At 38.7% G+C, this 18,329-nt stretch overlaps 1 protein-coding gene across 11 annotated transcripts in view; it reads left to right on the top strand.

Moving 5' to 3' along the window:
* LOC124158464 (partitioning defective 3 homolog) overlaps positions 1 to 18,329 on the top strand; it is a 556,537-nt gene that overhangs the window by 521,832 nt on the left and 16,376 nt on the right. For 8 of the 11 annotated variants that reach the window (XM_046533571.1, XM_046533578.1, XM_046533570.1 and 5 more), the window contains 6 exons: positions 5,842 to 5,922; positions 11,142 to 11,273; positions 11,816 to 11,913; positions 12,125 to 12,244; positions 15,590 to 15,678; positions 17,619 to 17,814. In XM_046533571.1, the coding sequence (XP_046389527.1) occupies positions 5,842 to 5,922; positions 11,142 to 11,273; positions 11,816 to 11,913; positions 12,125 to 12,244; positions 15,590 to 15,678; positions 17,619 to 17,814 (716 nt within the window). The remainder of the gene's footprint in view (positions 1 to 5,841; positions 5,923 to 11,141; positions 11,274 to 11,815; positions 11,914 to 12,124; positions 12,245 to 15,589; positions 15,679 to 17,618; positions 17,815 to 18,329) is intronic. The other 3 variants (XM_046533572.1, XM_046533576.1, XM_046533579.1) reach the window with 3 other exon arrangements.

Here is an 18,329-nt window from a genome sequence, read left to right as displayed (position 1 = left end):
ATTGTAAATCTCCATAGAGAAAAATTTTACAAACGATCCTCAAAACAATGTCATAGTCCCGGTCCCAGGCCCTCCCCATGCTCAGTATATGAATGCAGGAAAACCTCTGGTAACAAATCTCTAGAGTTATAAAATCTCCTCACAAGTAAGTCTACATGTGGGCTCCTGTTGAGAATAAGTAATATTGGGTCATGGTTTCAATTTCACCTTTATTTAAGAGTGGACTTAATGCATACATATTGTAAGTTGGCTTCTTGACAGAATTGAGGCTAGAGCACTGCAAAAGGGCATGTGAATTCAATCAGTCTGCTATAAATAAGTCATTTCCCATTCCTTATTGTTGACTGAGACAAGGGTGAATGCTCTGGCCGAGTAATTGGGAGCCTGTGTCCAAGCACGGCTTCAATCGACAGCGAATTATGGAGTACAGTCCATGCTGCAAACATAAGTATGTAGCTGGAAAAGCTCCAGTGAGGAAAATTATTGCTGTGTCGCAAAATCTTTACTATCGCTAATAAATTATTGTACCATTTTTTATATACAATTACAGTTCCATTTTCTACATTTTCCTAAGAGGGTCTCTTTAAGTGATCTATGGACTTTTTTTTGCTCATCTTCTTCAATTGCTGCCATAAGCTGCACTGCTGATCAGAAGCATGAGTGCCAGCATGGCCTACGATGCCTTCCAATTTAACTATTTCTCACAACATAGATAGATATCGGATCTGGCCGGGGGCTAATGGTGGGTTATCAGACTTATTGTTCTTCATCATCATTAGTCAACAATCCTAAGATTGGTTTGACGCAGCTCTCCATTTCTCTCTCCTATCCGCTAATCTCTTCATAGCTACATATTTATTCTCTTTTACATCCTTTATAACCTGTCCGATATAACTCATTCGGGGCCGTCCCTTGCCCTTTTTCCCTTCCACTAGTCCTTTAACGATTGTCTTCATCAGACCATCGTGCCTCAAAATGTGGCCAACTAAGTTGTCCCTTCTTCTGCTTAATGTTTTTAGGAGGCTTCTCTTTTCTCCTACTCTCCTTAGCACTTCCTGGTTACTCACACGGTCAATCCATTTTATCTTCATCATTCTTCGGTAGCACCACATTTCGAATGCTTCCACTCTTGACTTCTCTGCTGCTGTCAACGTCCAAGCCTCGCTTCCATAGAGAAACATACTCCATATGTAGCATCTGATGAATTGTTTCCTTACTTCTATGCTGGTATTTTCAGCTGTAAGAAGATTCTTCTTTTTGTAGAAAGCCCTCTTTGCCTGCGCTATTCTACTGTGTATTTCTTTCTTGCTCCGTCCATCGCTGGTAATTCGGCTTCCCAGGTAAGATAACTCGTTCTCCTCTTCAAGCTTATGCTGTCCTAGGTTGATGTTTGTTTTAGCCTCCACTCTTTTGCTGCTAACTAATATCTTAGTCTTCTTTTTGTTGATTTTCAGCTGATATCTGGCCATTGTCCTTTCCATGTTTGTCAACGTCTTCTTCAAATCCTTCTCTGTCTCGGCTATGACTGCTATGTCGTCAGTAAATCGCAGCATACTAATTTTTTCTCCGTGGATATTGACACCCGAAGCTTTCTGCTTGATTTCGTTGATGGCTTTCTCTATGTAAACATTAAAAATTAAGGGGGAAAGTGCACAACCTTGTCTCACCCCTTTTCTTATTCTCGCTTCTGCACCATTTGGTCCAATTTGATCACAGCTACTTGGTTTTTATACAAACTATGAATAATTTTACGATCATTGTAGAGTACGCCGATTTCTTTCAAAATTCTAAGCATTGAATTCCATTCCACGTTATCAAAGGCCTTCTCTAAATCGACAAATGCTATGAAGGTTGGTTTGTTTTTCTCCATTCTCTTCTCTATGATCATCCTAAGTGCCAAAATTGCTTCCCTTGTGCCCCTGCTTTTCCTAAATCCGAATTGATCCTCATCCAGGAATTCTTCTGCTCTTCGTTCAATTCTCCTGTAAATGATTCTTGTCAGAATCTTCGACGCATGTGTCGTCAGGCTTATGGTCCTAAATTCTTCGCACTTCTCAGCTCTCTTCTTTTTGGGTATGGGAATGATGATGTTCTTCTCGAAGTCACTAGGTAAATCTCCTGTTGAGTACATATCGCAGATAGTTTTATACAGTTGAGTTAAGACCTTTTCTCCTGCATTTTTTATTAACTCTGCTGGAATGTCATCTATTCCTGGGGCCTTATTCTTTCGCAGGTCTCTTACTGCAGCATCAAATTCCGATCTTAAGATGCTTGCTCCAATGTTTTCCTTTTCAACTTCACTTTCCTCTTCGAGAACTTTTGAGCTAAGTCTGCTCCGTTGTATAATTCCTCCAGGTATTCCTTCCATCTCTCGGCTTTGTCTTCGTTTTCAATTAGAATGTTTCCATTCCTGTCCCTTATGCTATTACATTTTGTGTTTCGTTCCTTGAAATGGTTCCTCACTATTCTATAGGCCGCTTCCACTTCCCTTTTACGAGGTTATTTTGTACGTCCTCACATATATTCCTCATCCACGCTTCTCTGGCTTTCCTCGCTTTGCAGCAAATCTCGTTCCTTATTCTCTTGTAGCAAGCCTGTCCTTCCTCAGTATTCGTATTCTTATACTTTCTCCTTTCTTCAATGAGGTCTAGGATTTCATCCGTGATACATGGATTTTTCTTAACACATTTTCTTATCCCTAGAACTTCTCTAGCGGCCTCCTGAAACCCACTTTTTATGTTAGTCCAGTTATTCTCAACTAAGTTTTCAGACTGATCTAGTCCTATCTTGCGCTCCACTACTTCTTGAAAGGCCTGTGGATTTTTTTGCTCCTTAAGTTTCTCTAATTGCCAGGTGTTCTTTGCTGATTTCTTCAATTTCTTGAATTTCAGATGGCATTTCATCATCACTAGATTATGATCACTGTCGATATCTGCCCCCGGGTAGCTTTTACAGTCCTTTATCTGGTTTCTAAACCTCTGCTTCACTAAAATATAGTCTAGTTGAAATCTCCTTTTGTCTCCTGGCATTTTCCATGTGTATCTTCTTCGCATGTGATTCTTAAATAGGGTATTGGCAACCACTAATTTGTGTTCTGTGCAGAACTCTAACAGCCTTTCTCCTCTTTCATTTCTATTTCCTAATCCACATTTTCCGGCTGTTCTTTCATCCTGGCCTTCGCCGACGACAGTGTTCCAATCACCTAAAACAATTAGGTTTTCTTCACCCCTTACCTTTTTGATTACTTCCTTTATATCATCGTAGACGTCTTCAACTTCTTCATCCTCGTAGTCTGTCGTGGGTATGTAGACCTGTACCACTACGGTATCTACCGGCTTAGTCTCTATCTTCACCATAACTACCCTTTCATTGTACTGTAGGAAGCTTTTCACTCGCATTCCGGCGCTCTTTCTGAGCATTATCCCAACCCCAGCATTACCGTTCAGGGATCCTGTGTGTATAATCCTATAGCTTCCACTCCAAAAGTCTCCCTCCTCAGGCCATTTCATTTCGCTGATTCCTAGCACGTCGATATTCAGTCTTTCCATTTCCACTTTAAGGTTTTCTAGCTTACCGCAAGTTCTGAGTGATCTCACGTTCCATGTACCTATCCTCATAACTTTATCACAATTGACCGATGTACCCTCTCGGGCAGTCCCCGCCCGGAGATCCGAATGTTTACCTCCGGAATTTTTTGCCTGAGAGAATTCCATCATGTTAGACAATTTAAAGTTGGAGTAGCTGCGCCTCCTCGGGATAATAATGTGGTGGTTTCCCCTTGCCTTCCACATCGCAGTACTACAGCCGTTAAAGTAAATGTTACCACGCCTGAAGTGCAATGAGTGTCGCTGTACTGACCATCGTGATCTTCACCTTCACTCATATGAAGAAGAGCTGCTGCACTCTCCTCCGGGTGATGTGAGGCATAATTGTTGGCGGCCTCTCATCGCCAAGTCACGGTATCTTCACAGGTTTAGTGCATCATTTAGATGGCCTATCTCACCCAGGGATAGACCCATACCACCTCGGATAACCGCCGCTTTTTGTCCACGACTGCTTATTCGACAAGTAAACTTGCTTATATCGCAGCTAACCTCTATATCTAGAGGTTGACCCACCATCCGCAACCCGGTGGACGCACCCGGTGGCTTAAAGCTCAGCCGCGAATCGCACAAAATTCATAATTTAAGGACTACAGATACGTATTATGAAGATGCCAGTGTGGTCAGCAATGAAAAATTTGTTGCCTTGTGGCAACCTAACACAAAGGAATGCCCGATGTCAGATCACGCACATGCATGCACTTTCGACATCAGAGGTTGTCGACAGGAGGTATGAGTGGAAATTAAGGTATGAACCTATATTCCATACTATCAAGAGGAAGGAGGGGGAATACTGGAGTTAAGCTGTAATTACAGAACTGCATCCTTAAGCAGTTGCCTCTCTGACAACTTGTACTTGATGCTACCCTGTGGTGTGGTATCTAACGTATTATGTATTTGTATTTGGTATTTTCCATCACTGCACACTGATTTGATTCATCCATGCAAACCACCTTGTTGAATCCATGATCACGCAGACACAGATGGATAGATCTATAGATCTTGCAACACAGGGCTGAATTGAGGTTTTTCCCTGGAGCAAATGCAGTTGGCACTTATTATGTGCTATTCCCAATCTGTGTGAGAATTGGGAGTCAGCGGGAAACTTGTCATAGAGTTATCACTTGGATTGCATATATCCATAGGATGTTTTGGTGACCCGTCAAAGTGCAGGTTCAAAGACCTGTTTCTCCAGATTCCAGGGGTTAACAGGTATAAAAAGGGCATCAAATGAAGCACATTGGTTGAGACCTCCTGAGGACAGCAGACATTGGAGGCCTGAACAGTGCAGGGAAAAACTGGAACTCACACCATTTAAAATATGTTTACAGGGTTAGAGTTTAAGCTCTTCAGCCCCTCTGGAAGCAGTCTGTAATTATTTAGCACAAATTCATGAGTGAGGTAGTCACGCTAAGGGGCTTTATATAATATTGACATGCTATATTTGTTACATGATTTTCCTTTCCCTTCAGAAAACGTTTCAACAGGATCCCACTGCAACTGCTCTTATTTCAGGACTCATCTCTGCATTAAACATGGACTCTTAGATCGCCCGATGTCAACGCCATCTGCGAAACACCTCCATATAGCGCACTCCCTATGCGACCAAGTTGCCAAATTTACAATTCTCATAGATTTCTTTGAGATTTACATTGAGGTTTTACTGCAGTTCCTCTCCTTTATTGTATGGGAATTATTTTTGTGTCCTTTTCATTTTGCAAAATATGACTGAAAATGGCATTAAATATAAAGCAGTAAAAACATCATTGGTTATTCATTAAAGTACCAAGCAGTGTTCTTAGAAATTGAGTAATAAGGTGTTTGTCACAGTAAAAGACATAATCTGTGAAATTTATTAGTAAATGTAACATTTGGATTGGTGTATGAATGAAGAAATCTATGGCAATTAACTTCCTCACCTCTGGGGCCAAAAATATTGCACAGTACCTTCTCATTCTGTAAAATCCACTTAGGGGCTAGAAAGAGGTTTTTCATGTTAGTCTTTATAGTTAACTATTGTCACTCTTCACTAAAAGTTACATAGATGAAAGCACTTTATTCATTAGCGTTCATATGTTGCTATGTTGATGGTTGATACATGAACATCTCATTGCATTGTAGTTTGCTTATATATTTCTTTTATCTGCTCCTACCTGTCTTGTGTATCTTTATATTGTACGTAAATTATTAGTATCAGCTCTAAACTCATTATATTTCAATCAAATCCACTCACCTGCAGACAAGAATTACCAATGAAAAGGCTTGGCGACCAACAGCATGCAAGTGGCCAAAATGGATCAGACATCACTTACGAAAGCCAGTGGGTATAATTAAGTATTTTGATGAAACACTTAATTCATTTATGTAATTTTCAGTACAATACTATTAATGTTATATATAAGCATAGATATGCATCTTAGATTAACACTTTCAGGACCAAGCCCTAGCATAGGTTGGGCTACGTGAAATGCCCTCTGGCCTGAGCCCGAGTCTGTCTCGGGCTACTGTACTTCAGCTCCTATTTTGCTATGAACAATTTTAAGTCGGGTTTGGCCCTATATAATTGCTTTGCCTTCTTTTAGTTCCACATTACACCACATTTGGCAGGTCATGATTGCATAGTGCTGCCACAGACGACGCATTTATGAACTTCATGATTCAGATTGTGTAGATAAGCAGTACACGTATGGACTACCGATTTATTTTTCGTCAAATACATGCAATGTTTATAAGAATACAATTATTCAACTGTTCAACCATTGTTTTCCTAATATTTCCGTGTTATTACTAAAGCTTAATTCTATGAAACTGGAAAATACCTTAACTGTGTCATTTATTTATATGTAATAAAATATGACCCATTGAAAAACACTCAAAAATGTTGGTCCTCTACAAAAATAACCACTTCATAAGGCTGGGGCTGAAAGTGTTAATAAGTCTGTAGTACCTATATGCATGATGCAAAGTTGATTATAGTAGTTGGTGATGGTATAAGCATCTTCTTTACTTTTTATTCATCAGAGATATGTGGATATTTGTGTACACCCATGTCTCGTATAGCGCAATTTCGATTAGCGCAATTTCGATATAGCGCAAATTCGTTCCTCGGGGAAACATTGCAACGCAGTGTAGCCTAATCAAAAATTTTAAACGCTCTCGTGATAAAACGTGAACTTGCACTAAGTACACACGTAATTTCTATCAATTTACGCATATTAATATTATTTCTTGCCTCAAATCTTCTTTTTTGTTTATATATTAATCGAAATTCATTGCAGTGCAATTGCCAAAAGTATTACTCGTCATTGTGTCCAGATAGCCGGCCTACCGAAGATTTATCTCATCTCCTTAACAGAATGATAATAAATAATTTAGATCGTTAATTAAGCGTGGGGCTAGTGGAAATGAGTTTTTTTTCAGCAATACGGTTTGAGACGTATTTTTGCCATCGTAGGTTACCGGGCGATTGACTTCCAGGTAGAGGGTCTACGCTAAAGCCTTCAAGGTCATCCGGTATTCACGGGGGAGAAATGGAGCGGTGGCCGAGTTGCGCATGAATAGCATCAACACATAAAAGGGTCCGCTATAGAGTCTCAAACTTAATGGCTTCGTTCCCTCCCCGCAGTCATAGGCCTTCTGCGTCTCAGGAATACAGTTCAGCAGAAGAAGGTGATTTAGATAGAGCCATACAGAGTAAAAACCAAGAGAATATGGCAAAAAATAGGAATGCGTATAGAAAAATCAAGAATTTATCAAGAAAAACCATAAACCTAGAAGAGGACTTGAGAGAGGTCAATTGCTTTGAAAATGAAGAGCGTCAAAGCGATATTGCGTGGAAGTTTAAACTCACGATGCCTTATTCTGAATGAAGACGAAGCTAAAATATCAGTGACCTCAGCCGCACCAACTTCAACCAAGCAGCAGTGGCGGTTTGCCCATAAGGACTCTCGGACGCCGCCCCTCCCAAATATTTGAAAAAGTAAAAAAAATAAATATCCATTAATTTATAATTATACATCTGATTAATCAAAGCGTTTTTTCAGTCCCATACATCGAAAGTGTTGGAAAAACACGAAAAGAAATAGCGCGAGAAGTTCGTATTTGTAGCCGTGGGGCGCTGGCTAGAACGTCCCAATCCATCCCCGTGCAGTTATACGGAGAGTGGTAGTGGTGGGGGCCGCTGGTGCTATGACGCGTCTAACGTTGTGTCTTATGGAAGTCTTGGGACGTCGTCCGAAAATGCGCAGAGCGACGAGTGAGTTGACATCGCTGCGCAGGCCGGCGGGCGTATAATCTGGCGTCTACTTGGTGCTGCCACAGAAAAGGGACCTACGGAATCAGAATGGTCACTGTACTGGGTGTAGTTATACTATTTTAATTTTTAATTACTGGTAGGTATTGCTACAGTAAATAAATTATCCCATTATGCTTGCGTTTTTTGGTGTTTGAATTCCGGAACACATAAAATCCAACCAGTTAAAGGCCGTATTGACGAAGGAAAACTATTCTCGAGTATTTGACACAGTTCTGTTATGATTACGAATTTCAAGAACCTTGGGGAAACTAATATTATAATATTTAGCCCTTAACTATGTATTCATATCATCCCGATGATTAGAAATGCGGTACCTATTTTTCAGATAAATTTATCAAAAGACCTGCAGTATTAGGAAAAATCAGTTAACATTCCCCACTGATTTATAATTTAAGAAATAGTTGCGTGCGTGATAGGGTGAAGGATTAAATATTATTTAAATCGTTAAGCGCGACTTTAAATAGAGTCATTCAATTAATGTCATGAAGTGCCGCGTACAATACACCTTTTGTGTGTAGGTTCATAATTTTTCTAGCCGTCCTTGTTGTATTAGTTCATGTTCACCTACTTCCTCAGCGGCAGAGCGGTAGCTGTCTGACGGAAAATGCCCACTTGGGTCTGATTTAAGTGGCCTCGAAGAGTTCATATCAGTGCGGAAATCCTTACAGCTCCCATCTTTGGCTCAGTCGAGTCGTCTTTTTTTACGATCTAGAACTTATTTTCTATTATATCATGGCAATGATTTCGGAGACACGGTTATTCCAAATGCGACCCGTTGGTGTCTCGTGTGTTTACCACGTATGAATCTTAGACTCAAGGAGATGGTCCGTGACGTCCTTTGTTTGCTTGAATGCCTTTGCTGACCTTAAATTCGTCCCTCAGCTGAATCAGCATTAGTGGACCACGACTTCTATCTCCCTTGAGTCGTCCTTATAGTAACGGCAAGACTCTCGGAAAGAACGGAGTGAAATGAGTTCAGACATCATTTTCGAGGAGTTAATTGTTCGTAATTGCCGATTAAGAAGTTTCTTAGTGCTGTGTGTACATTCAAGAAGACAATTTTGAATTAATCAACAGTGCTCGTTTTTTAAAGGGAAATATAGGGAAAAATTGTCCCAATTCTGTGTCCAGGCACCTTGTTCTTCTTGGTCGTATTTTTCGTCGGCCTATTTTGTGTCGTCCCTTGTTTATTTATAGACTAGTGCCCTTGCCATGTGTTTAATCAGAAAGAAATTGTTGTCCAGCGCTGATTTCAACGAACGTGTAATTGATCACTTTGCTGGACAAAATGAGAGAAGGATGGACTTTTGCAATATAACTAAAGGCCTGTGAGTATTTCATATTTTGTTAAAAATGTGTGAGAAATGTTTAATTGTTGATTTTAAATCATACTGTATTCAAGAAGCAACGCGAACACCGCCATCAAAGTTTACATCTGCAATAGCAAAGCGCGCGCATTCTAGTAGTGTTTGTTGCCTAGTGGAAGTCAGTGACACTTTCCTCCTTCCTCAGGTGTTACAAGTGTCATTGCTACCTAAATCATTGCAAATGTTGTATAGATTTGACAAATAACGCATTATGATTGCAAAACGAACAACAGAAGTGTATTGCGGGCATATCCGCACGAAGAATGTAGACGCTAAAACCTAAAGTTACGTATTTTCGTTTGTATTTGCAAAATATCGCAGCAAATATATTTTTATTCTTCAAGATCATTGATCAGTATCATCGAGAGTCCGGACTAAGCCGATCCGTATGACCGAGAGTCTACTGCATTTAGTATTTATTAATCAAGCTTTATTAGGAAAACTAGGTATTTTTGTTGAAAAAAACGGAACGTATGGCATCACAGAATTCAATTCCTAGATTGCCGTAAAAACTTAATAAAATACACGAAATATTAAAAAATTATGACCCCCCGGTGGAGTGCGCCCCCCCTAGCATTTGACTCACGAGCCGCCACTGCCAAGCAGTCTACACATACGGAAAGTTCATGGTGAATCAGTACAAAAAGACGAGAGTGGTAATCGCTCCGAGACATTTAGTGAAAGCGGTTGGTTCCAGAATTTAAACGGCAAGCAGGTATTTTCAGTGCGGCGATATCAGGTGAATCTGCAAGTGTTGATAGCGCAGCCACCACAACATTTTCTGATGAACTCCAAGCTGTGATTGAAAGTGGCTCCTTTCCCCCTCAACTAGATCTAGTGTTGACGAGACGATATTCTTTTGGAAAAGAATGCATTCTCGTTCATTCATTTTCAGGGAAGGAAAACCTGGGTCAGGTTTCAAGGCATTTAAAGACTGTTTCACGTAGCTGCTAATGACTCGGAGGACTTCAAATTAAAATGATTTATCATTCATTAACTCCGCTAGGTATGAAATGGCATTTAAAGTAGCATTTTCCTGTCATTTCGATGAGCTACAAAAGGGCCTGGGTGACACAACAGTTGTTTTTAGACTAGTTTGAAAAATCGTCAACTGCCGGCAACGCATTACGATCCCCTGAGATAGCAGATGTTAGCCCACCCGCACGACAGGATGGAATTTCGAAAGCACGTAAGAATTTTTTTTAGTATAAGAGTAATAAGAGTATTTGAATGCGTGAATACTATCTTTAAAGATGTTTTAAACTATAAATATTTAGAGAAATAATGTTTTCTAAGGCTTTTTATGGGAATATAGATGTTTTAGAGGAAATTCAATACCAAAGACCTATGCTACCAGGAACGCATCCCTATCTTCCCTATGTTAAAACGCTCTCGTATAACACAAATTCGTATAGCGCAAAGACCCCAAGGAACGCATCCCTTGCGCTATACGAGACATGGGTGTATTTGAATTGAGCAGCTATCACATTTACTTACCCACTGTTTTTTTCAAATACGTAGGGTGAATATCATAATAAGTAGCAATGAAATCGAAAGTTGCATATGTTAAAGAATATCTTGTAATGATTTTTTCTTGTAATGCCTCTGCAAGATCCTAATTGGAGATTTCATTTAAAATTTGTGTGTTATTGATTTTTTTCATGGCATTGTAATTATTAAATGGCAAGTTATGCCAAATGCCAAATCTCCATTTTTTCAACTAGTAAATAAATAATTTAATCAGGGAACTGAATACAATTTTCACAAAATGATATCATGTGTCCATGCAGTACTGAGCCAATATGGCGCACAAATAATTTAAACCTCGCACATCTCTTTCTTTTGTGCCATTAAAAGGACTTCATTGGAAGAAGCCGATGCTGCTGGATTTTCTAGGGATGCTTTTGGAAGGCAGAGTATGTCAGAGAAGAGGCATGCGACATTGGATGCAAAGAACACGGACACTTATCAGAGAAATAAACGACTGAGGCAAGTTTCCATGGGAGCGATCATCTTCATAAATTTTGGAGTGATCGGCTCATCATTCGAATATAGGAGAAATGTGTTTGATTGTAAGACATCATCATAAAATTGGTTTGGGTTTTACATATCAGTATTGCTAATCAGGCATCAACAAAGGTAATGCATTCTGGTTAGCAGGGTATGTTTTAAAGTAAATTCATACGACTGAATGTATTTTAGACAGAACAAGAATGTGCTTTTAGGGCATGATTTTCGTAAAGTTCCATGCAAGCCTGCTGTTAAAAAATAGAATACCTTTGATTGATGCAGTTGTTTACTTTATCTCAATCTTTAGCCTATTTAATGTAACTAAAGTACTGTGGGAAGTTATATTTGGTTGTAGCACTTTGTTTTTGGGATTTGTCTACTATGGGCAGCCCTTTAAGTATGTACCTATATGTACACGTAATAGGGTGAACTTTTCCCACCCGGTGAGAAGCCTGAGAAAAGTTCACCCGTATGGATTGCCGGGAAAGCATGAAATGTTATAACGAAGGTGGTTGTTGTAGGGAGGAGCGTGAGCGTCAGCGTCAAATGCAGATGCAGCAGCAGCAAATGAACGAGCAGAAGAGGGCAGAGAAGGATGGCCAACGAGATCGAGCGGACGGTAAGCCACGTGCTTGTTCTCCCCCCCCCCCCCTCTTTGTCACCTCTCCAAGCTAACTCTGTTCAAATCAGAATGTGAAATGAGTCTTAACAGAATGCATGAACCTGTCTCTTTTTTATTTCATAAGTTTCTCTCATCTCCACCATGTCTTGTGCATTGTTTTGATTCTTTTTTTAACAATTGGAGGTATCGATTTCTGTGTGTGTATTAGGGATGCACGGATACCAGAGGAGAGATCATTATATTCCGAGAGACCAAGGCGTCGGAATGGTGAGGGCCAACTCTGCCGAGTCTATCATCAGCCTGACTAGGTCACACGCGGAAGCAGATGGTATGTTGGGACTTCTAGCTGTGGAATTTGAAGTGCAGGAGCTGGATTTTATGCTACAGCTTACATACAAAAGATAACTTGGGTCAATTTATGGCTTAGATGCCATGAGAGGACAGCCTAATAATTTCAGCTTTGATAATAAGGAAATACATAATCCTTTTAAGCTTTTAGGTAGTTAATGGCGGGGTTTTGAATCATAAAATAGCTGTAAAAAGTAGGAAGTGAGCACAATAGGGCAAGGTAAAATTAATTTGGTGTCACTGGAAATTTGTTACTTTTAATGAATAAAAGTTCTTTGCATGGCACGGGAAATAAGCCTGGTTTTCTTAAGCACGTGGTAGATGTTTATGGCATGAAATCACTCAATGTTGTGCTAACAAGGAGAACCCTTCTGTGTTTCGAATTAATTTTTAATTTTCTCTGTAGTTTTGCATGTGGTATTAAAACTTAGTTTGTGTTCCTCATCCGTCTGTTGGCTAATCATGGGTTTTTGTGTTAATGACATATTTGTGGTAATTGTGGTGCATTTCTTTACCTTCCAAATACTTTGGTATGTCTTTCAATTAGAACACTGGTTTACTGTTGTACATATAAATATGTATGCAATGATTGCTACATTTTATCCTGTGGGCCGACATGTATCATATGTCATACTGAAAGCTATAGTTCATTCTGGTCGTGCAATAGCTTTGACATCATTTTTTCGAGAAAATTTGGTATGCCAAGAAATTCTCTTTCTTTTGAATTTCGTAGGCGCTTATTTGTGCAAAAGCATGTTGGTGGAAAGTTCTCTTGGTTGAATCTATTATTTTTCATGGACTTATTCATAGCAAATATTTTAATTTCATATATGGTATTAGGAATTAAAGTATGCAGTAAGCACAGGGATATAGGTGCATATTCTTGAGGAAAATCATCTATTTGGGATATTGTCACCCCTCTGATACTATTTACAGTATGTTAGGGATTCACATATAGTACACAAATTATGTGTAAAAATAGTGGCTGCCATTAGGCCGAGGAAGAAATAATTCCTTATCATTGCAAATGGTAATAATTCACTCTATAAGCTTATTCCTATCAGGTCGTCATTGTGAAACCATCAACAGCTCTCATGCTTTAAACTCAAATTTTTTGATGTCGATAATTCTCCTTTGGCCTCCCATACCTCTTCTTGGATGGCATTAAATTTTTGGGGCAAATTATCACCAATGTTTCCAAAAAATTGAGCCTCATAAAAATTATTTAATCTATAGAATTATTAATGTATGTATGCATATACCAAGATTTGAAATCTTGGATATGACTTTCATTAGTTGCTGATGGAAATTTAAAGTTTATCTGGATCTTCTTATTCATACCAGTTGTCTACACAAAGCTATCAAAGCAAACAAGCAATTCAATACTGCCCTTCATAATGGCAATGTTGGCTTTGATTATTTATCTTGTTTCGAACAAAAGTATTTCTTTTCCTTGCATTTATCAGCTACATCTTCTCATGCATTAATTATTGTTTAGTACATTTTGGTGGTTCATTATTTTTTTACTGAAAGGAGACTTGATACATATGTTAGTGACAAAATTTCTCATCGCAACAGTGTTATTAAATCATTGACTCATATTTTGTGAAATTAGTACAAAAATACAGATGGAGAATTGATCTCAAAGATACTATGTGAAATGAAAAATGAAATTGCCTGTATATATTATCTCCATATCCTCGTTCACCTTGCAACAATGAATCACTGTGTTGTTGTGGGTGGGAAGGGGGAAGAGTTTCATGTTTGCGCATTGTTTGTGAAATGTGCAATTACATTAAGTGGGGCATTAATCTCAAAGGGTAGGGGGGAGAGTTTCATCGCACGGACCAAATCCCAGCCTCTCAACTGTTATAGCCAAACTCACACATGCATACATACAACCAAAACAAGAAAGATTGCTTGTGAGGATAGAATGGACCCAAACTAATTGACTTGCTGTTCAGCTACCTACTGCGGAGTCTTGTTCACAGGACTAGAGAAAGAAGAATCAGAGGTTGTCAACCAGGAAGTCTTAGTTTGGGTCCCTTCAACCCTCACAAAGGATCTTGTTTTTGTTTGGTTACGTGGATGTGTGAGTATGCATGCCTATGAGTGTAAGTGAGATACTATGTAAATGGCCTATTGAGTTTTTCGTTTCATATTGTATTTGTGAAATATGAAAAAAAAGTGACTAAAGACTAAAAAATATGATAATTTTCTACTGAATGAATAAGGTAGGTTATACAAATTTTCGTAACATTGCTTATCACCTTGCATGCATCTTTGTTTTCATATATGAGTGGAACTTTGGTTTCCAAGTGTAATTCTTATTGAAATCAGGGTTTTTGAAGGATTCTTCCGTTAACATAATCTATTATGTCTCCCTACAAAAGCCATACACATCTTAGTTTTATTAGTAGAACATTAGGAGCTGCATATAAGTGAGTGCACCTTGGATGGTAGTAAATGCTTTTGACAGCACAGAAAATGAATGAGGTTGTAGCCTGTTAATATGTATTCGGGTTGAAGTAGGTATGTAGCTGTGGTTTGTTGCTTGGTACCCAATTTAGGGTTCAATTTGATTTGATATTGCTTTGTGTAGACATGAGGTGGACAATATATCCATTTGCACCTGAATTCAAACTTTGAAAAGTCTGTTTTCTACGGTGAACCTTTGAGAAGAGCACTGTGTAGAGCATGGAATTGCGAATGCGAATGGAATTAGTTTCATTCTATCAGTGAACAAAAGCTGCACTGGAGAACTTCTTATTCACAGTAATGACACGAATGGTAGTTTTATTTGTACAAATTGTTAACAATAGTGAGAAAATCATTATCTTTTGAACTTATATACGTAGTCGATAAGGAGCAATTACGAGTGTTTTTAGAGGAATGGGCAACTCCATGAGAAGATTTGAATACTAGTAGATGTGTTGGAACAAGTAAGCATTTGAATTTGAGAATGAGTTTTGTGTATGAAGAGATGAGCTCCACAAACTACGGGAATAGTTATGTACTTCTTTCTATGTTATTTGGATGTGGCCCTGTGTATTTAGTTTCTATGAATTCCATGATGTCAAATTATCGATAAATATCATTTTGTGTACTTAAAAATAAACCATGCAATCAATGAAAGGCTCACTGATAACATAATATTTTACTTTGCTTTAGTAGGTGCTTTAGTAAATGTGAAAATATATGGCCTCTTACATGCACTGCCCTTAAACAATTGAATCTTATTCTAATGATAACATTAATTTTTGCCTAAGATCAAAATTGCTGTTCCAGGATCCAAATTCATCTTGACTTTCTTCATAATTTGCAGGAAATGATCTTAGGAAGCATGACCTTGGGCCATCATTAGGAATGAAGAAATCTTCAAGTTTAGAATCCTTGCAAACAATGGTTCAAGAAGTAAGATCATTGAATTACATTATAAATATCTCTATGCTTTTTTTGTTAAATTATTTTTCATAAGAAATAAAATGGAAGAAAAATAAGATTATTTTAGGGAAAGCAGTGAATAAATTTAGAATCTGTAATAACTATGCAAAATCCTGTGGCTTATGTATTTATGAAGGCTGCACATCACAATCAACTTTTGACGAGAGGTGTATTGAGTAATTTTTGGATTCTTAAAAGTTAATTTTTAAACATTATAGAGGAATTAAATCAGATTCTCAGTGACTTTTAATGAAAATGAAGGACAAAATGCTCATCACTAGACACCTAATATTCATTATCCTATTCAAATATCTTTGCCTCTTGGACAAATTTTTTTTATCTGCCTTCCCGGGAGAGCTGAGTGACTTTGGTGCACAGCGTGAGTCATCAAGGGGGAGGGGATCGTGCTCTCGCTAGTTTAGGTGTGACCCTGGATACACAGTTGCCTCTAAAATTGTACAAACTTATTGTTGAAAAAGGTGAGGGTGCGAATGGGGGACAGCAATTGGCTGCACGTGCAAGCACTGAATTTTCCACCCCCCCCTCCTCTAACTTCCAATTTTTCTGTCATCAGAAAAATAAGTTGGGTTGCAGGCACCTACCCTAAGCACAGCTAAGTTTGTAAGGCCATTTTGGAAAAATGATTGCTTCAAAATCCATAGACAGTTAAGATTTCTTTCAGTTTGATTTTTATCAGGTTTTGATGTCATATATACACCTTACAATTAGTTTTTTATGCATCTGATGCTCGAGTATTTTGCATTTAATGTGTTCATATTTCTGCCCATCGTTACTTACAGCAAAATATAATTTGTGTTGTACAGTAAATGCAGTTTTAAAGACCCCTTATCATAGCAACTTTGACTATTGCATTAGGAAAAGGTAGAATAAAATGGAATGGAAAATAAGTTGGGTGCGACCGTCCCCTGCAGTTATCAACAAAGCACGAATTGTAATGTGGTCTGGTTTGTTTTGTTTTAAGAAATATCAATTACTCCTCTCATTCCAAATTACAATAAATAATGCAATAATCTTAAGGCTAATGCTACTACTGAATACTTACTTCTGAGTTCCATGCATGCCTATGATGTATGCCACGTAAATTTAAGAGTATATCACAAGCAGAAGGCTGATAATGGCCAAAAGTTTGAGGCACAGAAAATTCAAAACGCAATGGGCCAAAGTGAGGCGTGCAGAACCTTAGAGTAGGAGAAAAAGAGGCGCAAATATTTTTCTTTGATTCCACGCATAAATACAGGGATGTACCTCATGCACATGTACGTTTATGCCGCATGCGTATGTGTACGCCTCAGTTGGAGTGAGGGAAGAAAATCGTGCGGAGGGACAAGGGGGGGTGACGAATGGGCCCTGTCTATGACACAAGTTAAGGTAGCCAAGTGCTGCTAAGTGACCAAGCACAAAAGCATGCAGAGCAGGTCATTGATGTTAAGCAGAGGGGGAAAGGAATGGGGGGGGGGGATTACTCTCACATAATTTCTTTAAGGAAGGTTTTTCTGTTTTTTTTTGTCAGTTTTCAACTTGGGGTGGAAAGGAATAGATTTGCAAGTCCTTCAAACTTTCTTTAAAGAATGAGGTGTAGTCTTAGAATGATTACAACTTATAGGGGTGGCAAAGCACTTGGGTGGGGCTCTCCTCATTAATAACTCAATTTCTTATTTCAATTTCAAAATGTAGAGGAGATTTGAATTGGGAGGCAGACCATAGGCTACTGAGCAACTCTGTTGAATCCTCGGTTAGAAATGGTTGAACCAATGGTGTACATGGATCCCATAGTTAACCTAAGGACGCAAAGATATTTGAAATGGATTGCTGCATAAAGTCTAGAATCAAAAAATTTTGTGAGACCTTCCAGTGGTAGTAATGACGGCCCTTGGTTTCCCTTTGCATAGATACAAATGCAGGAAGATGGCGAGACTCCATACAATTACCACACGCATGGCGTAGGAACTATTAGCGCTGGTGGTAGTGGATCATCTCGTGTGGTTGTGAGGGGTCGAGGGTGCAATGAGAGCTTCAGAGCAGCCGTCGATCGAAGTTACGAGGCACCCCTAGGTCTCGCTGAATTTCGTAGCCGCATGGAAACATGTACGTGCTCAAGTATATCCATATGATTCATGCATATACACATAATACCCTCCTGTTCATCATGTGTCCCACATTCTACAAAGCTATTATAGCTATTTTTTAACTTCTGGCTTGATGCAATTTTCTCATGCCCTTACTGTAAATTTCAAACCTCAAAAATGTAAAAAATTTGTGAAATAAGTAATTTGAATGCCTTTTAAATCATTGCATGGATGGCGGTATTTGTGAAAACATAAATGTCAATAATTTTGAATGTGATCATGACACCCTCTAATTAATGTCACTTTTGGGGCACATATATCAATCAAAATTGAGCTTTGATTCCTTTTTTTCCTTAAAATCCCTCGTTATGTAAACAAAAATTACAACAGTGGTGCTTCAAAAACTAATACCATCCTCTGTTTCCTCTTTTTCTCCAATCTTCCCTCTCCCTGCCCTTATGTCACATTTGAAAAATCTGTTATAATTTTGTTATCCATCACATACTTTGATCCTAATACATAAAATTTTTAAAA

The sequence above is a fragment of the Ischnura elegans genome, chromosome 5, assembly GCF_921293095.1.
Source record: "Ischnura elegans chromosome 5, ioIscEleg1.1, whole genome shotgun sequence".
Taxonomy (NCBI): domain Eukaryota; kingdom Metazoa; phylum Arthropoda; class Insecta; order Odonata; family Coenagrionidae; genus Ischnura; species Ischnura elegans.
This window is presented reverse-complemented; position numbering and strand designations above follow the sequence as displayed.